This window comes from Equus asinus, chromosome 2 (genome assembly GCF_041296235.1).
Source record: "Equus asinus isolate D_3611 breed Donkey chromosome 2, EquAss-T2T_v2, whole genome shotgun sequence".
In the NCBI taxonomy this organism is placed as follows: domain Eukaryota; kingdom Metazoa; phylum Chordata; class Mammalia; order Perissodactyla; family Equidae; genus Equus; species Equus asinus.
Window position 1 is genome coordinate 99,182,997 of NC_091791.1, and position 12,769 is coordinate 99,195,765.

The following is a 12,769-nucleotide window of genomic DNA, read 5'->3' on the forward strand; positions in this document are numbered from 1 at the left end:
AGATTCTTGAGATGCCTTCAACTTGCAGGCCTGTTTAGATAACAGATCCTATTAATATAATGAAACTTCAGGGGCAGATCCGTTGGCCGAGTGGTTAAGTTCACGTGCTCTGCTTTGGCAGCCCGGGTTTCGCTGGTTCAGATCCTGGGCGCGGACCTACCACCACTCGTCAAGCCATGCTGAAGTGGTGTCCCACATGCTACAAACTAGATGGACCCACAACTAGAAGACACAACTGTGCACTGGGGGGCTTTAAAGAAGAAAAAAAAAAAAATATATATATATATATATATATAATGAAGTTTCCAATTTCCTTTTTTCTTTTGGGGAGACTAAAATACCTGATTGTAATAATCATTTGATTTAATAGTATTAACATTGTTCTTAAATATGAGACCAAAGGGCAACAAAAATGAATTAAGTTTTTATAGTAAATGTGTCCTGAACGTTTTCAGCCTGGTTTTTGCACTGTTGTTCATTTCTCGTTTGAACCTTGTTTTAAGAAATAAAATCTTGAGCTTTAAGAGGAATAGAGGTAGGAACTGTTGAACTGGCCTCTCTCTTTTGTCCCATCCCTCCTTTCCTTCACCACCTGCTTCTGATGTAATGTACCTTTATAAATTTATAAACATCATATAAAGCTCTTTTTTCATTTATTGAATCTCCGTCTTGTAAACATTCTTATTACATGTGTGTTCTTGGAAAATACAGAAAACAAAATCACATGTAGTCCTAGTACCCAGAGGTAATGTTAAATTTTGGGTGATTCTCTTTTTGTTTTTTAAACATAGATTTTTTTTCCCCCAAATACCACTGGGATCTACTCAATCTTATTTTGTAATGTGATTATATCAGAAACATATGGTAGAGTATACCTGGTATTGCCTCATATGCAAAGAATCCCTGAACTGAAAAATCAGCATGCCAAGTACTGCTTAATCTAATAGTAATGGATCTGTGAATTGGAACCTGTTCTTTGTGCTCGGTGTAGTCATTTGCCTGGTCCCACCTGTTCTCCAGATGACGCCAATTATGTGGACTGAACTGTCTGACGAGGCAGTGGAAAAGCACACGCAATCCAGAGCTCGTCTCTAACATGCTGCTGAGCTCAAGCAAAATTCCCTTGTCAGAAACATGGAGAAACTTCTAGTATTTGGGGACAACAGTAAATTGAGAGAAAGTGGTTGGCATTGTTTTTTAAAAAGACACAACTATGTTGCACTTATTATAGTTACCATATTTTTAATTAAGTAAAAAAAGGAGAATCATTATTCCTCACTGCTACATGAGGGATATGAGATAGGAATACAGGCAAGGTTGTTATGTATTGTGGCAAACAGCGAGAAGTCTCTTCTCTGAATCCTCCCCCCTTACCTATTCTCTTATTTTCCATTTTCTTCCAAAATAGATGAGTTAGGAGAGAGCTAGGAGATAATGAAGTTTGTTTTTTAATTTAGAAGGTGAGATTGTTTTTAAATGTTATCAGTTGACTTAATTCTCTTGGATAGCTCCTCATATTGGCCTTTTAGTCAGCTCTTCTTAATACTTATATTTTCCCCACACATAAACTCTTACTTTATCTTATTTTATAGCCTACTCTAATATGTGTTTAGTAAGTTTGGCCTGTAGGAGGTGATGATACTGGATACTGGCAAGTGATCAAGTATTTGGAAAGAGAAATTTCACCATCAGGGTGGCTTAGTCCTTAGCTTTGCTTTTTCTATGCAGATAGATATATTATTTTGCACCCATTTTTATAAAATGATTGTCTCCTCCCTCCTAACATCACAGTATTATGATAGGTGAATTAAGTTATAAGTACTTTGAGCTCCTTGAAAGTAGATATTAAATAATTGGTCCCTGTGCTAGCCAGGGAAAAGTCCTGTATAAGTGTGTCGTCAATCAGTATTTTGGGCCTGTGAGTTATGAATCCTGGAGTAGGTCTTAGTAGTAAGTCTAATAGGAACTGGTTGCCATCAGTAATACTTGTTACACTATAAAGTACATGAAGGAGATGGAGACCTATGCTTTCTTTTCCCCCCCTGAGGAAGGTTGGCCTGGACCTAACATCTGTTGCCAATCTTCCTCTTTTTGCTTAAGGAAGGTTTGCCCTGAGCTAACATCTGTTGCCAGTCTTCCTCTATTTTGTATGTAGGTCACCACCACAGCATGGCCACCAATGAGTGGTGTAGGTCCACACCTGGAAACTGAACCTTGGCTGTTGAAGCAGAGTGCACTGAACTTAACCACTATGCCACAGGGCCGGCCCTGGGACCTGTGCTTTTTCAAACAGCTGTAGTAGTCTCTCCTGATTACATTCCAGAGAGGGGAATGGGGTCTGTTTGTTGGCTTGTTTTGTTGACAAATCACATCTTTGGTAATAACCACATCTCCTGTAGCAGCCCTTTCCTTTCCTGGGGGGTTTCCCATTTCCCAGCTTTTTCTCTCCTCATATCTGACTTGACTCTTCAGCCTCTGTAGGATTGCTGTTATTTTCCTGGTTGAATTGACTCTTCTTCCTGCTGCTCCTGACTTTCACCCTTGCAGCTAGCCCCTGTTAGCACCTGTCCTCTTTCACCCTCCCAGACTTTTCAGACATTCTTTCACTTACCAAGTTGTCAGCTACAGATTATTTTTCTCTGTATATATTTGCATTTTTTTCTAATTGGAATCTCATTTTTAAGAGTGACTGTTTGCACTTAAGTGTTTTTGGTGTTTGCAACACCTCTCAATTTAGTTTCATCTGCAGATTTAGTGTCTAGTGAACCAGTTTCTGGCTTAGAATCTAAGTAGATATTAGTCAGTGGCAGTCTGAAGCTGATTTTTTCTTTTTAGGGTAGTGGTTAACCCAAACTCACTTGAAGTAGTTTTAAGATAGTCTTTATCAACTGTAAAAAGTACTTTGCGTTCAATTAAATTTTAAAATTATTAGAGACCTCATGGTTCTTTAGCATGATTAAACTAGTAATTTTCTGATCAAGTAAGATGCTGTCCTTATAAACCCTGGTGTGTAAAAGCTGTGTGTGTTTGCTGAAGAAAAAATTATAAAGAAAGCTATAGATAGCTGCTATTTACACCTTGGTCTATCATTTTAGATATTGTTTAATATCTTTTTTTCTTTGCTTTTATTTTTTAAAATGGAGAATTTCTAATATGCACAAAAATAGGCAAAACTGTATAAAGAACTGCCATGTACCTATCACCCAGTCCCAGTAGTTATTAATCTCCGGCCGGTTCTGCCCCACCTACGCTACCACCTCTTCCTGCCCTCCTGCCTGTATTCTTTTGAATCAATCCTAGATATGTTATGTTGTATGTATTTCAGTAAATATCTATAAAATAGGCAATGAGCTTTTAAAAAGCATGACTACAATTAGAATTACACCTAAAAAAAGTGAACACTCATTCCTTTATATCATTAGTTTCCAGTCTTTGTTCAAATTCCCAGTTGTGTCATAATTTTTTTGACAGTTTGTTTGAATCCAGATTCAAGTAAGGTTCTCAGTTGTGATTGGCTGATCTGGCTTTATAATCTCTTGTATTTAATCTGTAAATTCCTTCTCCAACTTTCTTTGTTCCTTGCAACTTATTGGTTGAAGAAACTGGGTCTTTCTGTAGTTTCCCATAGTCTTCATTTTGCCAATTATATTCTATGAGGTAGGATTATACCCTTTGCTCTTTGTATTTCCAGAAAATTGGTGGTTTGTGTTTATTTTAATATAAAAATGAGATCATACTGTATATGCTACTTTGTAATCTTTTCTTAATAAAATTTGTATAATCTTCCAGTGCCATTAACTATTCTTCTATAATATCATCCTTAATGCTTGCATAGTATTTCAACTCCTGAGTGTTAGACTTTTAGCCTGTTTCCAGTTTTTCCCTATTATAAACAACACAGCTGTGAACATCCTTTTAGCTAAATAAGTAATTTTGATATTAGGAATGATGATAAAATATCACAGTTCCACAGGAATTTTTGGTTAATAAGAGCAAATTTTGTGCTTTCAAATGGCATGAAGGTGTTTGATGACTTGGCTTTCCCTTGCTCTTTTAAGGCAAAATGGACATATCAAGTTTTTGACCAAAGGAGATAATAATGCAGTTGATGACCGAGGCCTCTATAAACAAGGACAACATTGGCTAGAGAAAAAAGATGTTGTAGGGAGAGCGAGGGGGTAAGTATAAAGGGGAGCATTTCCTGAGCTTTTCAGGTCACTTGAAACATGGCTCTCTCAGTCATGTAGTCTGGTCATCCACAATTGAACATAATGGTTTGGTCCTGGTTCTACCAAGTGACCTTGTGTCCTTTAGAAAAGTACGCATCTTAAAATGCATCTGAAACTTCACGGATACTGTTCCAGAGGGGAGGAAATGGGGTGCAATAAAGAATAGAATGTTAATGATGAGATGGAATTGGAGTTACAATTTTAAAAACTCATTTGTTTATTTAATTCATTTAAGAAATGTTATTGGGCACCTTCCATGTGCTCTAATGTCTGTGCTGTGCTTGGCTCTGGGGATCCAGAGCAGTATTAATCCTGTTTCATGAAACTTACAGTTCTTAAGTAGTTACTAAGTCAACAACTTAAAGTGTTCATCTAAATTAACTTTGTCATGTTAGTTTATTCCATACTGTTTTATTTCTAGTCTTGAAATTATTGAGGTCAAATTAAATTAAAAAGTTATATTAAGCCTGTTTATTTCAGATTTTATCAGGAGAACAGATCAGTGGAGGACAGGAATTGTAAGTTATTGGTATGAGGAAGTATGGGATTGTTACTACCTTCATGTTATTAATAGTATTAACAATAACTCACATTCATTAGGGCGTACTGTGTGCCAGAGACTCACTCTAAGTGCTTTACAAGTATTACCTCATTTTAACCTCAGAACAACCCTAATATTTCCATTCTACAGATGAGGAAACACAGACGAATTAGGTTGCTTATCTAAGGTCACACTGATGGTAAGCTGGCTGACTCCGGAGTCCACCCTCTTAACCATCACACCAGAATTACTGGCATAACACTTCTGAAATGAGTAGCTGCTGATTCTCGCTATTTAGATGCCACCTGGTACTCTTACCACTGTCAGAACATCTGCCCCTGCTGACCTAGAAGAGACACTGTGGATTCAGAGTGATTACGCTAGTGCACAGGCCACCACCCTGAGACTCTGTCCCTTAGAGAGGTCAATGTGAGTCATTAAGTGAAGCCTGCCTCAGTTACAGCATGAGAGACACTCATTTCGGGGCCAGAGGGAGCAGAGCAGAGCAGAGCAAGCACCAGTGTGTTTTGTCTCCTGCAGAGCTGGTTTTCTGTGCATGCCTACAGTTCAAGGGCACTGCATTTTCTGTCATGGAGCTAAACATACTTTTATAATCTAAATTAGATTATCAGTGCCTTGGAGAAATTATAGTCCCCATCTCCCTCAGTTCTCAAGATGCTGCTAATATAGTTATTCAAACTTATCAACTTCTTTGAGTCCATGTTTTTCCTTTAATTGTAAATGTACAGATTCATGTAGAAACATAAGAAAACAGCAATCATCAAAAAGCAGCGTCACTTCTCTCCTTCCCCTCCCTCTCCATGAATATTTAACTTTTTGGTTTATGTTCTTTTAGCCTTTATGTATAAAGATGCAGCTATTAATATATATGTGTATACATACAGGGACACCTTTTATCTATGGGGAGAGAGTGGTCACACTGTTTATATCTTTTTTCATTCCTCAAAGTTATTAGTATCTTTACAAATCGAAAGATTTATCTCCATGTCATTATTTTCAAAGCTGTATTCTATTCCACTGTATGGATATTTTTATTTAGCCAATCTCCTATTGTAGGATGTTCTGATTGTTTCCATTTTTTCCATTGTGAACAGTGTTATGATGAGCATCCTTGTGACATGAATCTCAGTCCTCTGCCCAATCATTTCTTCACAGTCACTTCTTAGACGTGGGATTACTGGGTGAAACATGCATATTTCAAGGCTTTTGACAAATTTTGCCATACTGTTTTATTTATACTCCTATCAGTATAACAGAGTGTCCCTTTGTCTGGATCTTGATGCTTAGGTGTTTAATGCAGCTCCCGTCTGCTCACTCTGGCCCCCTGTCGTGGGAAAAGATGCATCATCCCACAAAAGGGTAGGGGAGCCAGGCTTTCACTCAGGTAATTTGTGTTTCTGAAGAATTTTTGAAAAATCCCAAACTATATACAATGTTGTTTCTAAAATCCCAACATTGAAAATATGGACCTTTGTGTGGCTTTTAATAAAAAATGTAATAGCCTGGTGCTCACTTCCGTGAAGCGTAAACATCTGGGGCATGAACAGCGAGAGCACAGAATCTTAACTGTACCAATTCACTTTCCATTGATTATACCACCGCTTACCTTGACACATAATGGGGCATCACACTTCCTTTTGTGGAAATTGTGTTTGTCAAACACTAAACTGATATTTCAAAGTCAGACTGTACCCAAACCTTAAGAGTAGAGCTTTTCTGCAGACCAGTCTGTGACTGTGGTACAAATATCTTTATGCATTAAAAAAAAATTTTTTTTTCAAGCAGCTGCACACTAAAAAATTTTAAACTGAAGCCTAAGGCCATAAATAAAAACAAGTTTAAAAAATTTTTATTGGGGTATTATTCACATATATTGGGATATGAAATTTACTATTTTAAAGTGTGCAATCAGTGGGTTTTATTGTATTCACAAGGTTGTGCAGCCATTACCACTATATAATTCCAGAACAGTTCCACACCCTAAAAAGGAAACTCCATACTCATTTGCAGTCATTCCCCATCCCCTTTTTCCCACAGCCCCTAGCAACCACTAATCTACTTTCTGTCTCTGGATTGCCTGTTCTGGGCATTTTATATAAACAGAATCTTACAATATGTGGTCTTCTGTGTCTGGCTTCTTTCACCTAGCATAACGTTTTCCAGGTTCGTTCGTGTCGTACCATGTAATAAGAACAATTTTGGAAAATAAAACTAATACTGAGCCAGCTAAGTATTTAGTAGGGGTGATTCTTTCTAAACTGAGGAGGTTGAAAACACAAGAGGACCTGTTGGTCAAAGCAGAGTAGAGAGCAGCGGCGTGGGGGGGCGGGCAGGGGATGAAAGACGCAGGTGGCCAGGGAGGTGAGGAACACTGACAATGAAAAGAGGAGTAAAAATATAAAGAAGGAGCAGCGGAATTGTGCTCTCTCTTGACTGAAACCAATTTAATGGATGAGACTTTGAAAATGTACTTTTTACTTAACTTGAAACATATCATTGTGGGAGAAAAGTAGTGATCCCAACCAGAGTTGGGACTTCCCAGATATAGACCTCTTTTGACATCTGACAAAATTACTTTCTCCCAAAACATCAGCAGATAGTTCTTCCTTCTGAGGCTCCTTCCTTAGCAGCAACTTTGACCCCAGGAACGCCCAGGGACGTGTATTTATCCCTACTCTGCCTTCTAGATGTTGACTTGGCACAGGCTGGTGTTGGAGTTGGCTTCATGGGTGACATTTGTTTTACTTATTTTAAACCTCATTATCAGCTCTGCTTTAGCAGAGTTTATGTGAGCGGAGTAGGGGAAAAGAACATCTGATATGAATTTATGATAACTGATGATGGCAGCATCGTGCACTTGATTAGCAGCTCTTTGCTGTCTCTGTCCATGGAGAGAGAGAGTGGTGCAGATAATTAAATCTGTTGTTTGACTTTGGACTGCCTGTCATATTCTGGCAGCCTTACGTTTTGCTTATATTACTCCTAAAGATCAAGCTGCTTCCATTTCACTTAATGCTGGGCAAGGAAAAACCTTAGGGAAAATAATGTTTCCATGAATAATTCATAAGCAGACTGTGTGATCATTGGGAGACCAAAGGATGTGGTTCTTTGAGCATAGATGTCATTGCATGGAGGTAACAGTGAAAGTCTCTACGCGCTGAATGATTGATAAGCAGACCAGAATTAGCAGCCTGATATTGTTTTAATGGAAATCACAGATTCCTTTATAGCTTTTAATCTACGTTTTACTGTGGGGCATTTGCCTTTGCATTCTTAAATGAGATAATCTACCTTCATTGAAAGCTATTGCTTTTATGAAAGTGTTATCAATGAAACAAAAGAAATAAGTTATTACATTAAAAAGGAAAAATATGTGTATTAAAAATGCAGAAAACCTGTACCCACCCTCCTGGAGCTTAGCTATGCCCTTCTGTAGTGACTTACTTTTCAGCTCTTAGATGTTCCAGGGGTTGAAAGCAAAGCATGGGCCCTGAGAGGGGATATTATTTGTCACCACATGCCTGTTCCATGCATCTCACTTGCTAGAACTGTGCTTCTTGTACTTTAGTGTACGGAAGCACCATTTGGGCCCCACCTTCCAGAAATGCTCTGACTCAGTAAGTCTGGGGAACATGTAGCAATCTGCATTTTTAACAAGCTGTCCAAGTGATTCTGACAAAGGAGGTCTAGGTTTTAAGAAACATCAACTTCTAGAATGGGAGTTTGGGAATGGGGAGAGAGATGGGTCTGAGTAATGCTGCCAGAAGGGAGAGTGGCAGGACAGGGAACAGGAAGTAAGAGGAGTTCTTTAAAGGAAGTGAAATGCATTAAAGCCAAAATTTCTGTTTTTCAAATTTGCCTAAGGCTTTGATGGTGGAGGTGTTATGTGGGAGGTAATTTGTTTGTGCACCTTTCGCATGGTGCAAATGTTGTGAATGCCCTGAATAAAAGTATCTGGGCTATTTTAAAGTGCACAAAGGTCAATCTCCACTTCAGCCCAACCTCCCTTCTCTAGGACAGTATCACCTTGTCCACTCTGGAGTCCAGCAGTAAAAGAGGAGGAAAAAGAAGAAAGTGGTACATTTGCTAACTGCCATTTACCACATTGATGGTACCCTGCCAACTTTCTCTTTCTGTCCTGAATTCTTATGATGTTGAAGAATCTTTTGCATTGAGGGGAGAATTGAAGTCCTGGGAGAACATGAGATCCTTAAGGGAAAAAGAAAAGAAGTGTCCTGGACATTGACACTTGAATCAGGCAGTGTTTACTGGATGTCTACCATGTGCAAGGCATTATGTTTGGCCTTGAGGATACAGTGGGGAACGAGATTGGCATTGTTTTTGCCCCTGTAGACCTTAGAGTCTAGTAGGGGAGACAGGCACTAGCCAGCTGGTGATACAACTAATTACATAATTAAAATTGTGATGAAGACTTCAAAGGAAATATATAAGGTGCTGTGAGATTATTTAACAGGTGGTTTTACCTAGTTTGAGGGGACAGACTTTAGGGGCAAGAGGAAAGAAAGAGATAGTAAAAAAAAAACAAAGGTGTAGCAGCCAAGAGTTAGGTGGAGGAATAAATTTGTGGTGTGTTACAGAAACCAAGGAGAAAGGGATTTCAAGGGCAAATTTGTGGTCATCAAAGTCAAATGCTGCAGAGATGTAAAGGAAGATGAGAACTGAGACTGGTCTGCTGCGTGCAGTGATTAAAACCGTTCTAGAAAAAGTTTCAGGATTAAAAGAGCCAAAGCCAGATTACAGTGGTTAAAAAATGAGAGGGTGGTGAAATCTTAAGTACTGTAATAGAGCTCTTATACTCACTTTTTGGACACTTAACATGAAGTACCTTGTAACGTTCTGGCTGTGTATGCCTTGGCTCCCAACTAGATTGACAGCGGTTCTGATGACAAACCCAGCCCCTAGCACTGAATCAGCATGTAATGCATTAAAGTTGCCAGCTAGAGGTCTAAGACCTCAGATCTGGTACTGGTTCTGCCACACAGAAGCTATATAACCTTGGGCATGAGCCTCTGTTTCCTCATCTATAAAATGGCGATATTCCTAACTTCCCTATCACATGGGCTGTTGAAAGGGTCTAATAGGACAGTATACACAAGTGGACTTTGTGAACTGAAAATTAGTATTCTATGGAAGATATTGAGAATGTTCAGGAAATGATAACAGCTACTTAGGACGTTCTGTGATGATCAATTTTTTGTTTGTTTAGATTTGTTCCTTATATTGGGATTGTGACGATCCTCATGAATGACTATCCTAAATTTAAGGTAAGATCCTGAATTATATGCTTCACTAAAATTATGATCTTTTGCTTAATTTTGGAAACTGTTAAATAGATTACTGTTAAAAGATTAAAGACTAATTGGGTAGTTTAGTAATTTATCATGGTCACAAAGGCCAGTTTATTAATTAACTGTAAGGACATGTGAACCTGTAAAAACTTCTCTGACTTGTGGTTCTGTGTTTGTTTTCTAGTATGCAGTACTCTTTCTGCTCGGTTTATTTGTGCTGGTCCATCGTGAGTAACAAATCTGCTTTGCTGTTCCTGGAAGATGCCGTCCTTTCTGTTACTGAATGTTTGGAGTAGCTATCGGTCTGTGATTGGTGGAATGGAGAACACACGGGTTGGCGCTTCTTGGTAGCACTGGTTTGCGTTAGTTTATGTTTCCACGCCAGAGTGTGTGTGGGCTGGTGCACTTGCGCCACGGCGGGCACTCAAGGGGACTTTCAGTCACAGAATTTCATATGTTGTCATTGTCACACTTTCACATTTTTGTACATCAGTGAATTTTTTATATTAAAAGATTGAGCCAAAGCCCCCAGTGTTTGTATTTTGAAGCCAAGCTTCACTTCTAAAGTGCCTACAGAGTTCTGTACATGAAAATGCAGCTCTACACGAGTTTAAAACCGTCATTTCTCCTTATAATGGGAATGGCATATCCTGAGGTGATCACAAGACTTAACTTTTCAAAATTTTAAATAAAAGACTTTGCATATTGAACCCCTTATCCCTGACTTGTGTTTGTCGGGAAAGCTTCTGAAATTTGCCTTCCTGTGCTGTTCTTAGCACCCATTGGGGAGGTAAGGCTTTGATGTGAACAGTCCTTCAGCTAAAAAGGTTGTCCTAATACTAACAACTGTTTTTCTGTTTGTTTGTTTGTTTTTGTTTTTGTGAGGCAAAAGTAGCCATTGACGTTCATAGGAAATCTTTTAGTTGTAAAATTGATTCTTCACTAGGGCGTGACTCAGATGCGTCTACCCAGCTAGTGTGGCTGAGAGGTTGAGAAAATCTCACTAGGCTGTAAAGACTCGTAACCTGTTCTGCACTTGAGTCGTTCTCAGCCTGCCTACACCATGGCAGTGCATTTTAGCATCGGGAGGGGGCATGAGGAAGGTGCCGGAGGGCAAGCATGCTACTTGTTCTCTTTAAACTCTTAATTTGCCTGAACCCGTTCTCTTAAGTGCCTGGCTTGGCTTTGCTCTGATGCGGTCTTAAAGAAGGCAAGGTTTGAAGTAGTGAATGCAAAGCCCAGTTGTGTTTTTCTTCTGTTAATATGGAGACATTTAGGAAGTAGGGAGTGTAGCGGAAGCCAATGTATTTTAAGCACAAAATACTCTCGTTTCTGTTCTCTTCTTGTATTAATGTGAAATCTCAAAGTGAGCACGTTATCTGTGTTGGGTTAAACGAACAGTTCCTATTATTTGTTCAACGGAGGTGGCTATCAGTGCATACTTTTATGCTAATGGAATGAGAGTAGGGACAGTTCCTCTTCTAAAGCCCTCGCCTGTAGAGAAGAGTACATCCTAAGTCCATTAACTAGGCTTTAGCCCTCCACCTCTGGATACAGGCTCTTAATGATCTCAACAGAGGATGAAACTTGGCAGGTCACTGCTAACAAGTGCTTCTTTGAAGCTGTCTGTGAGGCTTCTCTGGTACTTACATTTCTCCTGAGCCAAGGAGAGTGCTGAAGTAGCCCTCTGGGTGAGGAATGGCAGAAAATTGCTGCTTGCTCCATTTTTTCCTCCTAGTCACCTGGAGAGGAGGGGTTAACGGCTCCTCCTCGTGAGTGTCCTGGCTCTGTTTCCGTATCAGCCTTTCTGGGAGTACATTAGGGGAGAAGTAGTGTGCTTTGCTGGCCAACGCTGGGATCCAGGGTTCTTTGTGAGCCTAGCCTGCCTGAGTGTCACCATCCTTGCACTTACATACTTGGCTGTCCGGATTTCTCCTTACACACTTATTGGGAGGAAAACATTATTTTCCTCACTCGTATATTTTCACACCCAATTTTGTGGAATTACTGTTTTGCCTCCTTTGTTGGATGCCCTAGTTGGAAGCAACAGCTAAATTTCTCTGAAAAGTAATCAAATCATTTAAAAATAGTTGAATCACTGTATTAGCCAAAAGTATAAAGTTAATTTGTGGAGAGAGGTATTACGTTCCCAGTTTTTATATTGTCTAGTTTAGTGCTAAAAGCTAAAACTTAGAACTGGGAGATTTTACTAGTAAATATGTATTTTACAAACCCTTTGAAAATATAAGAAATGCCAGACATGTCTGATTTGGTGTTTAAATGGAATTATAAACTCTTCGAGATTTGGCAGGACAAGTGGGAAGTTGGGAGGGCTTAACCATTGTGAGTGAAGGGAATTGAAGAGTGTGAGAATTGATAAACTGCAAATGAGAATTCGATAATGGAATGATCTCTTGCCTGTTACTCATCCACTCCCGTTACTCCAACTGTTGAGTCTCTACAAGTTATTTCCAGAGGCCTGTCCTCGCTTCCAGTCCCATGTCTCTCTGTTCCCACTGGACACTTCACTTGATTGTCCCATCCTTAAACTTAAGCTCATAGCAATTCCTGCAAACTTCCCCTCCAAGTTCCACTTTTTTGTTGAAGGAGTATTCACAAAGATTTTTCATTTTCCCACCATATTTAGTCACGTGTAAGGCCTACATTTA

At 39.2% G+C, this 12,769-nt stretch overlaps 1 protein-coding gene across 5 annotated transcripts in view; it reads left to right on the top strand.

Annotated features, from left to right (window-relative positions):
* Positions 1–10,810, top strand: part of SEC11A (SEC11 homolog A, signal peptidase complex subunit) — a 63,736-nt gene extending 52,926 nt beyond the window's left edge. For 4 of the 5 annotated variants that reach the window (XM_044760895.2, XM_044760904.2, XM_044760916.2 and 1 more), the window contains 3 exons: positions 4,059–4,178; positions 10,019–10,076; positions 10,285–10,810. In XM_044760895.2, the coding sequence (XP_044616830.1) occupies positions 4,059–4,178; positions 10,019–10,076; positions 10,285–10,335 (229 nt within the window). In that variant the 3' untranslated portion in view covers positions 10,336–10,810. Of the gene's footprint in view, positions 1–4,058; positions 4,179–4,709; positions 4,748–10,018; positions 10,077–10,284 lie in introns of all 5 variants that reach the window. The other variant, XM_014842618.3, reaches the window with a different exon arrangement.
* The last annotated feature ends 1,959 nt before the right edge of the window (positions 10,811–12,769 follow it).